The sequence below is a fragment of the Triticum urartu genome, chromosome 6A (assembly GCF_056163025.1).
Source record: "Triticum urartu cultivar PI428250 chromosome 6A, HENAU_Tu73, whole genome shotgun sequence".
NCBI lineage: Eukaryota > Viridiplantae > Streptophyta > Magnoliopsida > Poales > Poaceae > Triticum > Triticum urartu.
Window position 1 is genome coordinate 483882934 of NC_141878.1, and position 18471 is coordinate 483901404.

At 45.9% G+C, this 18471-nt stretch overlaps 1 protein-coding gene across 1 annotated transcript; it reads right to left on the reverse strand.

Moving 5' to 3' along the window:
• Positions 1–7424: 7424 nt before the first annotated feature.
• Positions 7425–14080, reverse strand: SHOT1 (Mitochondrial transcription termination factor family protein). The gene is made up of 4 exons (XM_048679566.2): positions 12164–14080; positions 9150–10888; positions 8915–9018; positions 7425–8222 (listed from the first exon to the last, which is right to left on the reverse strand). Exon 1 carries the CDS (start codon positions 14004–14006, stop codon positions 12252–12254), a length of 1755 nt encoding a protein of 584 aa, XP_048535523.2. The 5' UTR covers positions 14007–14080; the 3' UTR covers positions 7425–8222; positions 8915–9018; positions 9150–10888; positions 12164–12251.
• Between the last annotated feature and the right edge of the window lie 4391 nt (positions 14081–18471).

Consider the following 18471-nt stretch of genomic DNA (forward strand, 5'->3'; position numbering starts at 1 on the left):
CCACGGCGATAAGTCCCGGCTTATTCATGCTGATTAAACCGGCCCTTGGGGGCTACAGGTAATATGGATATAAGGGAGAAATATCTTCGAATTATCAGTTTGAGTAAATCATATTGACCTGGTGTCTGCAAAAATCATAAACCGGCATCAGCGACAATTATGACTCGGCATCATCTATTTATAACCCGGCAATTTTGGTAATTATAAACCGGCAAGTTTTATATCTTCAAGTCGGCTGAATATAAGTTGAATATTTGAAGACCAATATTTTTGTCAAAGTCAGAGCACTGAAAGCCGACTCAAGTGAATTATCTCTTACAATATTTCTCAACAAGAGACCAATGTCAGCAAATTGATTCTGAAGCTGGCCTGTTGACCCGGATTTTTCAAAGGAAGTATCTGGATTTTTTGCATTGGCAAAATTTGAACATATCTGCTAAGGAGATTTGCTATGAGATTATGGATACATATCAAGAAGGAGATGACAGGACTTAAGGATGATCAAGTGCCGGCTTACAGGAATATTTAACCCGGAGTACAACCTGTCAATTTGTTCTTGTGTTTATGTTGCAGATCAGTTTAACATGGATAAATCCAAATTAAACTGGGGGCTAATGTCGGGGATATACCCCGTGGCGTAAACCGGCCGGAAGTATAACCCGGCCGGACTGGACGACTCACTGGTAACCCGCCCGGAGCTTGGCGGTTCACGGGCTACCCGACCGGTCTTGGCGGTTCATTAGTAACCCGGCGGGCGGGTCAGATGGATGACGAGGCCCATGGCCCAGAAGGCCGGTTCACGTTTAATGGTGGGCCGGTTTATGAGGAAAGCACAAAAAAATTCCCTTACAAAGGAAGCAAGACTAGGACTCCACTTGTAATAGAGTAATCCTAATCCAACTAGGACTAGTCATGTAAACCGCCCCTTCAACATATATAAGGAGGGGCAGGGCTCCCCAAAGAGGGACAAGCTACAGGCAACAAGAAACAATATCTAGGGTTAGACACAAAGGAGGAGCCGGCTTATGCGGCGACTCCCTCATGAGCGTAATGAGACCTAGCCACAAACAGCATGTAGGGCTATTCCGGATGATGTTTCCCGGGGCCCGAAGCTGTCTAAATCCTCGTCTTGTGTGATGATCCTCCTTGCGTCTCTCGATTCCGACCAACCCCTTCAAGCTACCACATAGATGCGTTGGCCTCGCGACTAAGTCCTAACACTAAGGACATCTGCCGTGACAATTCCATGACAAGTTCTGAGTGTGATTGGAGACAAGTTGGTTGACGCCTATATTCATATGGGCGTTGCCAAAAACTTGTGGGATGCGCTCGAAGTCAAATTCGGCGCAACTGATGCTGGCAGTGAGTTGTATGCCATGGAGCAGTTCCATGATTACAGGATGGTTGATAACCGTTCTGTATTGGACCAGGCTCATGAGATACAGTGCATTGCTAAGGAGCTGGAGCTCCTGAAGTGTGAGTTACCGGACAAGTTTGTCGCGGGTTGCATTATTGCAAAACTCCCTCCTAGTTGGAGGAACTTTGCTACTTCTCTCAAGCACTTGAGACGTGAATTCTCTGTTGAGGATGTCATTGGTCATCTCAGTGTTGAGCAGAACTCGAGAGAAAAGGACTCACACGTGAAAGGGGCAGAGGGTTCTTCTAGCGCCAATGTGGTGCAGAAGAACTTCCATAAGTTCAAGGGAAAGAACTCTATCCAGCAGAATACTACCTTTAAGAAGAAGGGTAAGAAGAAAGACAAAACGAGAGACGGCTGCTTTACTTGTGGTTCAGGTGACATTGGGCAAACAAGTACAAGAAGCCAGCACAGGACTCCAAGTCTGTGAATGTCACTCTGAGCAACAATGATGCGGCATCTGGGTATGGTAATCTGTTTACCATACTTTCAGTTTGTCAGTCCACCGATTGGTGGATTGACACTGGGGCCAATATTCATGAGTGTGCTGATGTGTCTTTGTTTTCTTCCTACCAGGTCGCACGAGATTGTTCCGTCCTGATGGGGAATGGCTCGCATGCTTCTGTTCATGGTGTTGGCATGGTAGATCTGAAGTTTACTTCAGGAAAGATTGTGCAACTGAAGAACGTGCAGCATGTCCCCGCCATAAAGAAGAATCTCGTTAGTGGCTCCCTTCTATGTAAAGAAGGGTTTAAGCTAGTATTTGAGTCTAACAAAGTAGTCGTATCTCGGTATGGACTATTTGTTGAAAAAGGATATGATTGTGGTGGTTTGTTCCGCCTTTCCCTGGAGGATTTCTGTAATAAAGTCATGAACCAAATTCATTCTAATGTGAACGAATCTAAGGTTTGGCATTCACGTCTTTGTCACATAAATTTCGGTTGTATGACGCGGCTAGCTAAGATGGATTTAATCCCGAGTTTCACTTTAGCCAAAGGCTCTAAGTGCCATGCGTGTGTGCAAGCTAAGCAACCTCGTAAGCCTCACAAGCTTGCGAAGGAGAGACACCTGGCACCTCTAGAGCTCATACATTCAGATCTCTGTGAGATGAATAGTGTGTTGACTAAAGGTGGAAAGAAATACTTCATGACTCTAATTGATGATTCCACTAGATTCTGCTATGTGTATTTGTTAAATACTAAGGATGAGGCTCTACACTACTTTAAAGTCTATAAGGCTGAAGTTGAGAACCAACTTGAGAAGAAAATAAAACGAGTCCGGTCTGATCGTGGTGAAGAGTACTTTTCTAATGAGTTTGATTTATTCTATGCGGAACATGGTATTATTCATGAGAGGACGCCTCCCTACTCACTCCAGTCAAACGGGGTTGTCGAACGGAAAAACCGTACTCTAACTGATTTGGTTAACGCCATGTTAGATACATCGGGTTTATCCAAGGCATGGTGGGGGGAGGCTGTATTGACATCTTGTCATGTCCTGAATAAAGTTCCCACAAAGGATAATGAGACTACTCCCTATGAGCAATGGAAAAAGAAAAGAACTACACTCTCTTACTTGCGCACTTAGGGATGTTTGGCGAAAGTCAATGTGCCGATAATCAAAAAGTGCAAGTTGGGACCAAAGACCATGGACTATGTTTTTCTTGGCTATGCCAAGCATAGCGTTGGCTATAGATTTCTAGTGGTGAAATCTGAGGTACCTGACCAGAAGGTCGGTACAATTATAGAGTCTAGGGATGCTACATTCTTTGAGGATATTTTCCCCATGAGAGATATGCAAAGCAATTCTAGACTGGAATCTAATGAGACTCCTGAACCTGCTATTCCGATGGAATATTATAAACATAAAAGTGATAAGAGTTCCACGGAGGATGACGAGGAAGCTCCTGTTAGGAGCAAGAGACAGAGGACTGCAAAGTCCTTTGGTGATGATTTCCTCGTGTACCTCATGGATGATGATACTCCCAGCTCCATTTCAGAAGCTTATGCATCACCGAATGCTGACTACTGGAAGGATCCGGTCCATAGTGAGATGGATTCCATCTTGGCTAACGGGACATGGGAGATCACTGATCGTCCTTATGGTTGTCGACCATTAGGATGTAAGTGGGTGTTCAAAAGGAAGCTTAGGCCCGATGGTACTGTTGAGAAGTACAAGTCTAGGCTTGTGGCCAAGGGTTATACCCAAAAAGAAGAATATGATTTCTTTGACACTTATTCACCTGTGGCTAGACTGACAACCATTCGAGTGTTACTCGCTTTAGTTGCCTCGCATGGTCTTCTCGTTCATCAGATGGACGTTAAGACGGCTTTCCTTAACGGAGAGCTAGACGAGGAAATTTACATGCAACAGCCGGATGCCTTTGTAGTAAATGGTCAGGAAAGAAAGATGTGTAAGCTAGTGAAATCTCTGTATGGCCTGAAACAAGCGCCTAAGCAATGGCATGAGAAGTTCAACACTACTCTGACATCTGTTGGCTTTGTTGTGAACGAAGCTGACAAATGTGTATACTATCGCTATGGTGGGGGCGAAGGAGTTATACCGTGTCTGTATGTCGATGACATACTGATATTTGGGACCCACCTCAAGGTCATTGAGGAGGTCAAGTCTTTTCTGTCTCACAACTTTGAGATGAAGGACCTGGGTGTGGCTGATGTTATCCTGAACATCAAGCTACTGAGAAATTCTGAGGGTGGAATTACACTTTTGCAATCCCACTATGTTGAGAAGATTTTGAGCCGTTTTGGATATTCGGACTGCAAACCTTCTACAACACCATATGATCCTAGCGTGCGGATTCGAAAGTTCGAAGGCACGGTTGTAGATCAATTGAGATATTCTCAAGTGGTTGGTTCAGTGATGTACCTAGCATGTGCTACTCGTCCTAACATCTCATTTGCTATGTGCAAACTGAGCCGGTTTGTTTCCAATCCGGGAGATGTGCATTGGCATGCTGTTGAGCGAGTGATGCGCTATTTGCAAGGTACTGCGAACTATGGAATTCACTATTCTGGGTACCCGACGGTACTTGAGGGGTATAGTGATTTGAATTGGATATCTGATGCTGATGAGATGAAAGCCACAAGTGGACATGTCTTCACACTTGGTGGTGGTGCTATTTCCTGGAAGTCTTGCAAGCATACGATCTTAACCAGATCGACTATGGAAGCAGAACTCACAGCATTAGACACATCATGCGTCGAAGCGGAATGGCTTCGAGAGCTTTTGATGGATTTGCCGGTGGTTGATAAACCAGTGCCGGTTGTCCTTATGAACTGTGACAATCAAACAATGATTGCCAAGGCTAAGAGTTCAAAGGACAACATGAAATCCACAAAGCACATAAAAAGAAGATTGAAATCTGTCAGAAAATCAAGAAACTCCGGAGTAATAGCGTTGGATTACATCCAGACGGCTAAGAATCTAGCAGACCCTTTTACGAAAGGGCTATCACGAATTGTGATAGAAAATGCATCGAGGGAGATGGGTATGAGACCCACGTAAGTTGCCATGGGGGTAACCCAACCTATGTGATTAGAGATCCCGTGAACTAGGACCTGGGAAAACAATCCAGCCGTCAACTTAGGAGAGTATCCTTAATTAACCCACTCCGTTGGAGATGCACAATACTCTCAATTCTGTAAGGCAGGCTGACTTTTTGTCTTAATGTTTCCAAAGCTTGTGTAAGCAAGATGCTAACCTACAGAGCATTCTTTGGAGGAACACACCTATGTGAGCCCGATTGCTGGTCACAGTCTATGAGATTAGGTAATCTCTAGTAAGCTCATGAGAAGATACGGAGTATGACTAATAAGCTCCACCCGTGAGGTTTAGCCTACGGCAGCCATGTATCAGCTGACAATAGGCGAAACTTCTGCACGCCAAACTGACAATTCAAGGCATAGTCCATTGTTCAGTTGTGAAGAAGTCTAATCCTGTTGCTCTAGGTGGAAGTTCAACTTAACAGTCTCCACTGAAAATTCTGATATATCAAACATTGTTTGGAACAGTTGACAAACTTATGTGCCTCTAGATCTGATGGGGGATTGTTGGATTATGGATGGGCTTATGCCCATATAAGACACTAATCCCTAGTTAATCTTGAGGCCCATGTATGAGATGGCAGGTGGTGGGAAGTTTAGTCCCATCTTGCTAGTTGAGAAGAGTTGAGACCCCTTTATAAGGGCTGCTCTACCACTTGTCATTGGAAGCTTGGGAAGAGGAGTGGTACACGCGCTCCTCCTCCTCCGCCGCCCGCCTCGCCACGCCTCGCCTCCCCTCGTCACGACGCGCGCGCGCCGCGTGTTGCGGGAACGAGCCGAAGCTTATTTTTGCCGCTCAGGAATGAATTAATTAATCAGAGATTAATTAACGAGTCGCTAACAGGTGGCCCACTATCCAAGACGTTGGACTGTGGGTTGAATTGCGTTGTCGGGGGGTGCGACCCTTGCTGGGACCCGCGTATTCGTCGACTCCCTTGCCGGGAACAACGACTCCCTTGCCGGGAGTGGGCCGATTCAGTCGTGGGCCTCCGCAAGGCCCACGACTTTCTTCCTTACGGACTATATAAGAAGGCTCTGGCCAGTGAAGTAACCTAGTTTGGTTCACTCCCTCCCTCTCGCGTGACCTAGCCGTCATCTACTGTTCCTCACTCTGTGCTGCCTCCGGCGATCCCATCCCGACGACCGCGTGCACGGCTGGTCGGGAGAGCAGGTGCCTCCGGAATCCTGTCGTTCGAGATCCTGCCCGGGAGAACGGCAATAAGGTTTTTGGGGAGCGTCTCGACGCGACTGCTCCCGATCCGTCCCCAACTCAGTTTACCTCTGCTTCCACTACTTCCTCTGCAACGACACCATGGTTGACGACGCTGCCGCTAAGAAGAAGGCCACGGACGACGCCGAGGCTGCTGCTGCCGCCGCCGTGTTGGCCTGGCCAACCGAAGGGTATGATCTGTTCATCCCTCGTTTACTCGTACTTATGCTAGCCGTATATGTGCTGCTCATAGAAGGTTCGATTCTATGTTCTGCACGTGCTAGTATGCTTAGGTATCGCTATGAGATACATACCTTTTATGTCATGCTTACTGTTTACTTGTGGATAAATCTAATCAAAAAAGTGCTAATATTTCCAACATTTACATCAGGTACCGAAGCCTAGAAATCTGTATTAGTACACCTATGTTCCTAAAAAATGTTGCGGTAGAAAGTTGCTTCTGCCTTGATTTTTCGTTAAGCCTGATAATCCCAAGTCAAGCACACACCATTTTCATGTGCTTCAAACTCTCATGTTGCCACCACACATTTCCTCTGTCGGACCTTCAGGCCTCGTTTGGCAGGCAGGTTTTGCAGCCCCGGAGTGGAGAGGGATCTGAGGGGATTTGGTTAATCCTTCTCTTCCATCCAATCCTCTCAATTCCCCACTAATCCCTCCCCTCTCATAAACTCCTTTATCTGGTTAAACCTCCTACAACAGTAGCAGCAAAGCAAGCGTCCAGTTCCATGGGTGTCTTGAGGGGTTTTCTGTACCACATGGATTGAGAGGGATTCGTGGGGAACGAAGAGGATTGGCCTGCTCAATCCCCAAGTGTCAAATGGGCTGACAAGAATTTCTGAGGATTTTGAACCCTGTGAGGATATTCTTCTCCAAACCTCCCCAAACCTCCTCCACCAAACAAGGCCTCAGGAATGGATGTAGCCCCAAGTGTGCTCGGTCCTATATCACACATCTCCAGTTTCATTTAGGAGAGTGGACAAGACTCAAGGGTACTTTGCATCTCATTATACCCAGATACAGAAATGTATTGCCCTGATGTATCCCTCTCAACTTTATTGTCTCCGAGGTCGGTGTTTTTTAAAGCTGTGGCACCAATTATCCTCCGATCCCATCCATCCTTGTACCCTGACGTTCCTGCAGAGACTGATGCTCAATTGCTCCCCCAGAAATACAATACTGCATACTTTTGATTTACTTGATTGTAGAACAATAGTGTGTGAACTAATTCTTCAATGCACTAGTACCACCAGTCAAATAGGCAATGTATAATCAAACTCCTCCATGTCGCCCAACTAAAATATATGCACCCCGCATCATCATACAAGTAGTAGGTCAAGCTTCAGCGCTAGGTGTTCTGGATCTCCACAAATTTAGCAAGGCTTTGCCACTGCGTTGGCACTTGTTCAGTTGGACAGATCATTCCAAGCCAAGCCATGGCATGACGCTGCTATCCCTGGCGACATCACAGATCAATGTCTCTTTGATGCTTGCACCAAACATACATCTCGGAATGAAAAGAAGACGAGCTTCTAGATCTCTAGATGGCTGCATGGCAAAGCCCCAATGGAGATTGTGCCTTCATTTTTTTTTAAAGCTGAGTCGCGGGAAGACGTTGCTGGTTTCAGAGGGCACCTGAATGGAGCATTGATGCAAGTTATGCACAGGGTCACCTTGCAACTCAGCTGCAAATCCACCATCTATGGATCGCCCTTCAGGAAGTTAAGCTCAGCCAACACAAGGATTCCATCTCATGGAAAACGACACAACCATACACCACACCCGGTGCAAATGGTGTCAGGGGCGATGGTCTTGTGGAAGAGGTCACCTTGGAGTTGAGGTGGTCCTTGAAGAGTAGCCAGGCGAAGACCTGCACCTTGATGGGGACACGGGTTGCCAAAATGAGATGGGTGCTAATGTCGTGGTTGGGCTGTCCGATGAGGAGATGGTAGGTGTTCTTGCTGGAGAACGGAAGCCCGTCGGCGGCGGCGGCGGCGGCATTGTGGTCGAAATCCTGCAACAAAGATAACACAACATCAAGCTCAGCAGAGGCAACCGCGGTAGTGCATATTCACTCATTTTGCTCCATATGTAGTCCATATTAATATCTCTAAAAAAGGCTTATATTTAGGAAGGAAGGGAGTAGTGCAACAACAAAGAAATATCAAAGACTACAAAGCTAAACTACAAAATATCCAATTCCACAAGCTCCTTCTGCTATTTGGTTTAGAATATATAAAAAAATAATACTCCATTGTCATTATGGAAAGTATACGTTCATCATATGTCACCAATATGTTATTTTGCATCCACTGAGACACACCAGTTTCACCAAACTTTCCGTGCAACGATGGTAGTAAAAGGTCTTCCAATTAACCTTTAGTAGCACAAGCAGCAAGCAGATCAACAGTCGATTGTTTTGCATCATGACAACCGCTGAACTGACAGTGTTCTTCGCAACAATTGCATCAGCCCGCAGAAGGTACAAATAAGAATTGTTTTGCATTTTTTTAGATAAAACATGAGTACTCCATTGTCATGGACAAATAAAACATGCAGTGCGTTGCAGATTTCCATAAAAGACCAGAAGAAATTCTATTATAGTGCACACAAGCGTAGAGCTTCCAATATATACGTTACTTGACTGAATACAACAGGTAATAGCATAAATCTGCAGTTAATCAAGAGAATGAGGCTATTACTGACCATGGACTTTCAAGTAGTAAACCCCGATTCTAGATCTTGCCAAATTACCAGTCCTAAAGGTCGAAGCGGGGACGTGAACACTGATCTCTTACAACAACTCTGGCCTGATATAGAGAAAACCACCGGTATCAATCACAATACAGAAGAAAGGAGCAAGGAAATCCATAAATAAATAAATATTAGAAGTGCTAGCCCATGTAGGCGCACTGGTTGTCAAAATTTAAATTGAACCCACCTAAGAATTCTTTCACACTCCTCATTTTGATAAGACCATGGCCTGAAACATAAATAGAAGAGCATTATTCATAAGGAAAATCCATCAAAGACAAATTGTCCTAAGATCTTCCAAATTTAGAGTAAAAGAAAGATTCTAGAAAAGCAAAGAGAGGCATCAATGCAGTGTCACTTATCAATGTTAGTAATTCATATAAATACAACTGTTTTTTTATTGCAATATTGCAGTTTTAATCTAAAAACAAATGAGCTCCTTTTCTTCATAGCTTCCTAATTTTCTGGTGCAGTTAGAAAAGGATCCTCTAACTCTGAATAATGGAAAAGGATCCTCTAAATCCTGGTCATGCAACAGTTAACTGTGACTGTAGCAGATGGAGTACATAGAAACTAATCATCGTACCTGGTGTCATGGAGTAAGTATGACCCGGTGAAAACTAATGACAGCCTAAGAAAGTGCACTCTTTAGCTTGAAAGGAGGAATTGCAAGGAAATATCGCCTTTTTTTGTCACCTGCAGGATGTTATTTTTTTGCAGCTCCTCCACCTTGGACTTTGTCTTGACTTCACATTCAGATAGCAGGGATTTGTAATGCTCAACCTGATGCAGGAATGTCTTCTTCTTTCTGCCTCATGTCACTTGGTTTTTGCTGTTACCGTTTCGTAAGCACCACCAAGGGAAGAAAACGGAAAGCATTTAAAATGGTAATAGTGATTTCTTCAGTTAAGAAATCAACTGCTCATTTGTTCGGTTACTTGCAGAGTAAGACCTAAGTGTGTATAGCTACTTTTACTCTCTGTACAAATTTTAGTGATTGTCAATCTGGATATTAGAAATGCAGGATAGCAAGAGAATATAAACATAAGTAATAGAAACAACACAATGAAAATATAGCAAGAGAAATTTCTACAGTTTTGGCTAAAAACTAAAAAAACGGGGCAGCCCGGAGCACTTAGCTGAGTAGCTCCCGCTTGCGCAGGGTCTGGCCACTTTGGGTCTTTTTTACACAGCCTTTCCCTACATTTATGCAAGAGGCTGTTTCCAGGACTCGAACCTGCAAGAGGCAACAGCTTTACCGCTGCGCCCATGCCCCCCTTCTGGCTAAAAAACCAAGGATTTAAAAATTAGATGGCAACAATGCAGCATAAATTGATTTAAACATTTCTCAAAACAATATATGGATTTATTACACATGCACGCATCAAGCTATCTTTTATCCAAATTATTTAGGATATTATTATTCAAAACTTAACAGAACATTCTGCCAAAAAAAGAGAGCAGGGAACACACATTTGTATCATCCAATAGATGTTGCACACTGCCATGGAACACCAGAGCGAACAGTACCAAGTCTACACGGAAAGTTTTCAACGATCACAATATGTATTTGAAAGGTAACCCTCACACCTATGGTTTCCGATTAAGCTTTATGAATATTGTAGATTACCTGCAATCACTCAAAGAGTGGATAGTGCAACCTACAGAATGGAACCATATAAGGTGTTAACAGATGTGTGGGATATGAAATAGAAAGGTACATACCGAACTAATTACGTAAACACACCTCTGCAGATAAATACCTATTTATACCTCCACTCGAATCTTTGGACCATAAGAAGTTTTTGTTCCTGGTATGCACCATATGGATCCAATCCAAGGTGCCATGAACTTGTATCAGAGAATACCATGTTTTCCCTTTTGACTCTATCTTGTATCATAGATAGATAACGATTGGCCATAATCCTAGAGCGGCAGAAGATACTTATGACTAATGATAGAAAGGTGTGAATGAATCAAAATAACAGGAGGTGCTAATGATTTTTTTAAAGCAGGAGGTGCTAGCTTAAAATGCAATCATGTAAAAATATCACTGATGTTAAACCTCACTTGACTCGGAGCTACTTCTGATTCTTTTTTGCATAACGTCATGCAACAATATTAGGTACAATCAATTAATAGCAATCAAGAACCACAACAGCACATTTGTGTATTGACAAAAGATTGCATCTCTTTCAACATCTAGCTATGCAGTTATTCAGATGTTATGCCAATGGATGTAGAAAAAGAAATCTTTTCATGTGCATTATTAAGCGAATGTCCTGCCACCACTAATTACCAGTCATGATGATCAGTGTGACTTAACTCTTCTACAATGGATTTCTGGACTGGGGTGTCCTGATCTAGAGTCAACATGTTTTCAGCAGTGATTAACCTGTTATGTTTCGCCAATGCAGTCCAGTTCTGATTAGATGGTACATGGTTACTGTGCCCTGCTCAAGACGGAGGCTGACGGACGTGAAGGAGCAGAGGAACGAGGCAGCAGCGGCGCCGGCCTACCACGGGGAGAGGAGGAAGGAGGAGAAGAATGGTGGTGGCGAAGCAATGGAAACGAGCGCGAAAGGAGGGGCCCGAGCAGCGGGTAGGGTTTTCTACCACTGGTGGCTTGACTTTTATCTCACACAGTGCAAAAAATGGACGGCTGAGATCAGAGGGAGCACCAGATCTAACGGCCACAAATGCAATGGCCCTGAGAAGCCCCTTTATTCACCACCTATTAAGAAGAGAGATACAAATAAATCAAGGTTTTTTCCTGTCAGAAGGGAGCAATCTATGTTTAATATAGCATGTTCTTACCATTGCGTCACCAGAGAAGATACCATGGCTGAGTGATTAGCCCGAAAATTATCATCCACTTGGAAATTATACATGAGTTCAGCATGATGCAATGATATGAGGATGATGGTACGATCGATAACAAAAATGTTAATTATTATCAGTGATAGTCTTTCACATCGGATCAATACAGAATATCTTTCCTTGAAATACATATCCGCCAAACGGGGCGGAAATGTGACTAGTCTCAGAGCTACAATGTACAGCACAATTTTTGCAAAATTGAATTACATGGTTGGCTATTGAATTGATATATTCCATTTCATCCTACATCCAGTGTCTACAGCTAAAACACGCTGAGCAAAGAATTTTGCACAACGGGAAGATATAACAACTCAGAAGTACCTTCTGAGGGAAAGCATGCCACAATTGGAGATGACAATCCTCTGTACCTCCGGCTCTGATAATCATGCCAATATAATTCAATAGCTAATTATTCATTATCTGGATGCTGGGACTGTATATTCTTGAGGTAATATTCCATGTGTATTCTTGAAGAGAAGCACTCAAGCCACAGCTTCGGCGCTGCGGGATGCATATTGTAGAGGTTGGAAATGAACCTCTTCTCTGAGTTAGCAAGCACAGTTGCAGGCGCTAATGGTCTTTTAAAAAGACCATAACTTTGGAGCCACCGAAGCATTGCATACCTAGGCTTGACCCGGTTCTCCAAATCAAAGCACAGTAATGCTGGGAAGCAATCAAGATACTCCAAAGAGTATCCCAGATCCAGAGTCATGTAGTTCAACTTTTCATTGAGCATCTCCTTGCCCTGGTTCAGCACCTTTGGGAACACACTCACGATCCGACACAGCATCTTGTACTCCACCCCTCTTTCCAGGAGGTAGTCAAATCGCTCATTCAGCATTTCCCGAGTGCTGTGCAGAACAGGAAGTATGTGTGCGGTTTTTTTGTTCTCACCATACCCAATGCTCTTCAAGAACTCAAGCTTGGTGTCCACATGCTGTGCATTCATCTCCACCTTCACCTTAACCATTCTGTCTGAGAATGCTCTCTCCACCTCCATATCATAACTAGCATCCTCCAAGACGAAATCTGGTGATAAATACCGCAAGCTCTCACCGCCACCAGAAATCTTCTCCAGGAATCGATGACTCAGTCCCATTGCACGCAGCACACCAGGGAGGTTCTCCAATCTGTTCCTCCCAACGACATACGGGTGCTTCTTCACCGCCACATCAACCTCGTCATCTGCCAACCCAACTCTCCTCAGGTACTCTGGCACTGAGATCACCACATCATCAAAATCAAGATCCAAAACCCCAGGATTGCTCAGTAAGAAGCTCCCTGCCTCCTCCCCTGGCAGCCCCAGCCTCTTGAAGAATTTCAACCTCTCACCAATCCGCTCCTCCTTAAGCTCAAGAAAAACCCTCTGATTGCACCCAACAAGCCCCCCGATGCTCCCAACCTTCATCCCAGCATCGTAGAACATCTGCATCCTGCCGCACACTCGCAAGAACACATCAATGTCATTGCTAGCCCCCAAATCCGGACCCAATCCTCCATACGCCCTCATAAGATCATCGACAAGGGGGGCACTGCTGGAGAGATCGTTCTCAATAAGCAAGGGGAAAGAGAGGCAGGCAGCGATAATCGCAGCACGCGGCAGCGGACGGAGGCTTTCCTCGAGGGCGACAAGGCGGGCGGAGATGAGGTCGGGAGGGACTTGGAGGAGGACATTGGGGAATAGCAGGCCAAGACGGGACCACGGGAAGCCGAAATGCGCGAGCGCGGCAACGGTGGGGAGGAGGGACGGATGGTCGGTGAGGAACATGATATCGGAATCGGTGGAAGGGGGCAAGCCGATGGACTCGAGGAAGAAGGGAAGCTCGTTGAGCGGATGGTAGGAGAGGTGGCGGCGGAGGAGGGAGGGGAGGTCGGAGGAGGGGAGCGTACTGGGCACGGCTGGGATGCCGGCGAGGAAGGTGTGGAGGGAGCACGGCGCAAGCGCAGTGATTGAGTCGGCGTGGGAGGAGGGGAGACAGCGCGTTGAGATGAGGTAGTCGGAGACGGCGGTGCGCGCAGCGGGGACGGCGGCGCGGCGGAGTCGGTACGGAAGGTTCCGTAGCTTCGGGAACCCCGAAGACTCCGTGGAGAGGAAGCGGCGCAGCGCGGCGCGTAAGAGTGGCATGACGGCGCTGCGCCGGTGTGCTGTCCTGCTCCACGCCATTGCTCTCCTTGAGCCAGGGCCAGGGGATTTCGGCCCGAGGGGTTAGGGTTTGTCAGACTGTATGTACTGTACTGTCTAAGAGCATGCCTAACCGATCCCTGTAAAGCTTTACACGAGTAAAAATACAGTTTTTCCCTTCCAAACTGCACGGTCCCTCTTACCTAGCAACCGTCGCGCTCCTTCACATCTCGATTCGGTTGCTTCTCATTATTGACGCCTAAATCGACGGATCTACGCCCATGGCCGGATTCGACGCACTCGGTCCTCGGCGTTGTCGCGTCTTGAAGGGATTCGACGGGGACCGAACCGCGCAACCACCTCGACCGCTCTGTGCCGCCTCTCGGTATGTTCTTTTCCTCTCGGCGCTCGCATCTCAACCGTTGAGCGACTGCCGACACAGCCACGTACGCCCGTTAGCCGGGCTCAGCCCTAGCCCAGGAGCTCGTAGACGAGCCTCTACCAGTCATCAAGTGTGATCACCATTGGCAGCTGATGTTGCACCTCGTAGCGGGCATGCCCAAACACCCTAGATGGGTTTTCTACAAGTATGAAAGGACGAAGTGAGTGCCATTTTGTTAGATTGTTCTTCGGATTGGCAGCAATTTGAAACTCATTGTTTACTTAAAAATGTATGTAGAAAAGATGCAAGTTTTGCTACTAGGAAGGAAAGTACATTGATCTATTGATAGTGAGATGTTGGTGCATTGGTTGCTAGAGATGAGATTAAAGAGGACCAAATGTTCAAGTTTGAGGAGGCGGACAAGACAGAAGTGTGCAAGTTCGAGAAGCCAATAGAAAATATCAACTAGTAGAATCACTTAAGGAAGTGGTGTTTTTAGTGAAGTGCGTATTTTTCCTTATAATTTTCTTTGGATCGGTTTTTTCCATGAAAAGCTTGTGAAATATGTGACCAAGATGTCATTTAATAAAATAGTTGAGGAGTGAAGTTTAACTCGATGGTACAAACATATACAAATTTTGTGTTGAAATATTAGAGAGTTAACCTTCGGGGATTGGTTAAAAACCACACTTTTTTAGAGGAGCAAATATATCCTCTAAAGGGTAGGAGGTCGTTCGCTCCGGGGATCAGATAGCGGCCCTTTAAGGTTTCAAAAAATCTGCGGAGTAAAATTTAGGGAAGCAAAAGGTGATCCTTTGGGCACAAAAAAATGTGCATCTCTAATAGTCACCCTAAATTTGGACACCACGTCTCCAACAGCAACACGAAAACAGCAGCTGCACTGCATATTTCTTCTTCAAATAGCAGTCGTACTACGTATTAATATCAAACTCATATAAATTTAATACAAATTAAATAGTGCAAACATGAAAAAAAACATCAATCTACGACAACAAAATACTCACATAATTCATCAATCCACAACATCAACTTTAACACAAAGTATTCATCAAACAATACAAGATAGTTCATCAATCTTGTTGCCCGTGCCATGTACATCACTCCTCCATGAGATATTTTTGATGATCTCCATGTGTATCGGGACATCTAATGTTATGGTACACCTCAAGAAAGTGTCAAACTCGGTCTTGCCTTCTACGCAGGTGCACCGTTTTTTCCATGAAGATCATAGAAGGTGTAATCAAATATTTCCCATGCTCATTCTCAATGGTCATGGTGTGCATGATCACACAAGTTGTGATGATGTACCAAAGGATCTCTTGATCCCAAAATTTAGTCCGTCACCTCCAACGGTACACCCCGGCTCCATGCCACTTCTCCTCCTCCGTCATTCCACACCTCTCCTCCGACCGCGGCACAGGTACCATCTGCTCCTATAATAGTCACCATGCCCGACAACCGTTCGGTGAAATGCCCGTGCTATTTTTTTGTCTCTTCTTCTCTGAAGCAATTAATTCGGATATGGAGTACGTATACAAGCACAATGTTGAGTCGTCCAACGGCTAGTCCGACAAGGAGGACTACCGGATGAGATGGTGATGACGCAGGCAGTTCTTGCATACCCGAAGCGTGTGGAAGAGCATGTTCTCAATTTCAAGGGATCGATCAAGGGTTGTCGAGTGCTCAACCGCAATAGAGAGCATGGCCGTTTGACACTGATGGACGACTACTTTGCCCCCGGGGCCCTCTTCACTGACAATTTTCGCCGGCGCTTTCGGATGTGCAAAAATGTCTTTGATCATCTCTACCATGGAGTCTGGTCCTTTGATGACTACTTCATATTGAAGAAGGACGCTCTGGGAATGATTGGGTTCTCTGGTTACCAGAAGTGCACGGTTGTGGGAAGGGTTGTGTTTGGACCTCGGGTACCTGAGAGAACCAACTGTCGCAGACACCGAGAGGATCTTGGCAATCTCAAAAGCAAGAGGGTGGCCATGTTTGCTCGGATCTCTTAACTGCATGCATTGAAAATGAAAGAACTGCTCAAAAGCTTTACAAGGGCAATATTACGGTCATGTTAAGAAGCTCACTATTATTCTTGAAGCAGTTGCATCACATGATATTTGGATTTAGCATGGTTTTTTTAGCATGCCCGGGTCTCACAATGACATCAATGTGTTGTAGTGATCACCATTGTTTGCTAGGCGTCTGGGGAAAAGCTCCTCCTTGCCACTATACTACCAATGGGCATGAGTACAACATGGGCTACTATCTAGTTGACAGTATCTATCCTCCATGGGCTATATTTGTCAACACCACCTCTAATTCAATTGACCACAAAAAGTCTCACTTTGCCCCAAAACAAGAAGCAGCTAGAAAGGATGTTGAGAGGACATTTGGAGTTCAGCACGCACGTTTTGCAGATGTTCGTAGACCTGCTAAACAATGGGATTAGGAGACCTTGTGTGGGGGTGATGACCTGTTGTGTGATCATGCAAAACATGATCATGGTGTTGGGGAACGTAGCAATAATTCAAAAAATTTCCTACGTGTCACCAAGATCAATCTATGGAGTCATCTAGCAACGAGGGAGGAGTGGATCTACATACCCTTGTAGATCGCGCGCGGAAGCATTCAAGAGAACGGGGTTGATGGAGTCGTACTCGTCGTGATCCAAATCACCGATGATCCTAGCGCCGAACGGACGGCACCTCCGCGTTCAACACACGTACGGAGCAGCGACGTCTCCTCCTTCTTGATCCAGCAAGGGGGGAGGAGAGGTTGATGGAGATCCAACAACACGACGGCGTGGTGGTGGAAGTAGCGGGATTCCAACAGGGCTTCGCCAAGCGCTGCGGGAGGAGGAAGATGTGTCATGGGAGGGAGAGGGAGGCGCCAGGGCTTAGGTATGGTTGCCCTCCCTTCCCCCCACTATATATAGGGCCAAGGGAGAGGGGGAGGGCGCAGCCTTGCCCCTTCCTCCAAGGAAGGGTGCGGCCAAGGGGGGGAGGAGTCCATCCTCCCCAAGGCACCTCGGAGGTGCCTTCCCCCTTTAGGACTCTCCCCTCCTCTTGTCCCTTTGGCGCATGGGCCTCTAGGGGCTGGTGCCCTTGGCCCATGTAGGCCAAGGCGCACCTCCTACAGCCCATGTGGCCCCCGGGGCAGGTGGCCCCACCCGGTGGGCCCCCGGGACCCTTCCGGTGGTCCCGGTACAATACCGGTGACCCCGAAACTTGTCCCGATGGCCGAAATAGCACTTCCTATATATAATTCTTTACCTCCGGACCATTCCGGAACTCCTCGTGACGTCCGGGATCTCATCCGGGACTCCGAACAACTTTCGGGTTACCGCATACTGATATCTCTATAACCCTAGCGTCACCGAACCTTAAGTGTGTAGACCCTACGGGTTCGGGAGACATGCAGACATGACCGAGATGACTCTCCGGTCAATAACCAACAGCGGGATCTGGATACCCATGTTGGCTCCCACATGTTCCACGATGATCTCATCGGATGAACCACGATGTCAAGGACTTAATCAATCCCGTATACAATTCCCTTTGTCTAGCGGTACGATACTTGTCCGAGATTCGATCGTCGGTATCCCGATACCTTGTTCAATCTCGTTACCGGCAAGTCTCTTTACTCGTTCCGTAACACATCATCCCATGATCAACTCCTTGATCACATTGTGCACATTATGATGATGTCCTACCGAGTGGGCCCAGAGATACCTCTCCGTTTACACGGAGTGACAAATCCCAGTCTCGATTCGTGCCAACCCAACAGACACTTTCGGAGATACCCATAGTGTACCTTTATAGTCACCCAGTTACGTTGTGACGTTTGGCACACCCAAAGCACTCCTGCAGTATCCGAGAGTTGCACAATCTCATGGTCTAAGGAAATGATACTTGACATTAGAAAAGCTTTAGCATACGAACTACACGATCTAGTGCTATGCTTAGGATTGGGTCTTGTCCATCACATCATTCTCCTAATGATGTGATCCCGTTATCAACGACATCCAATGTCCATGGTCAGGAAACCGTAACCATCTATTGATCAACGAGCTAGTCAACTAGAGGCTTACTAGGGACA

Excerpts from the sequence above, each read along its gene's own strand:
- SHOT1 (XM_048679566.2), bottom strand. The coding sequence starts at position 14,006 with ATGGCGTGGAGCAGGACAGCACACCGGCGCAGCGCCGTCATGCCACTC.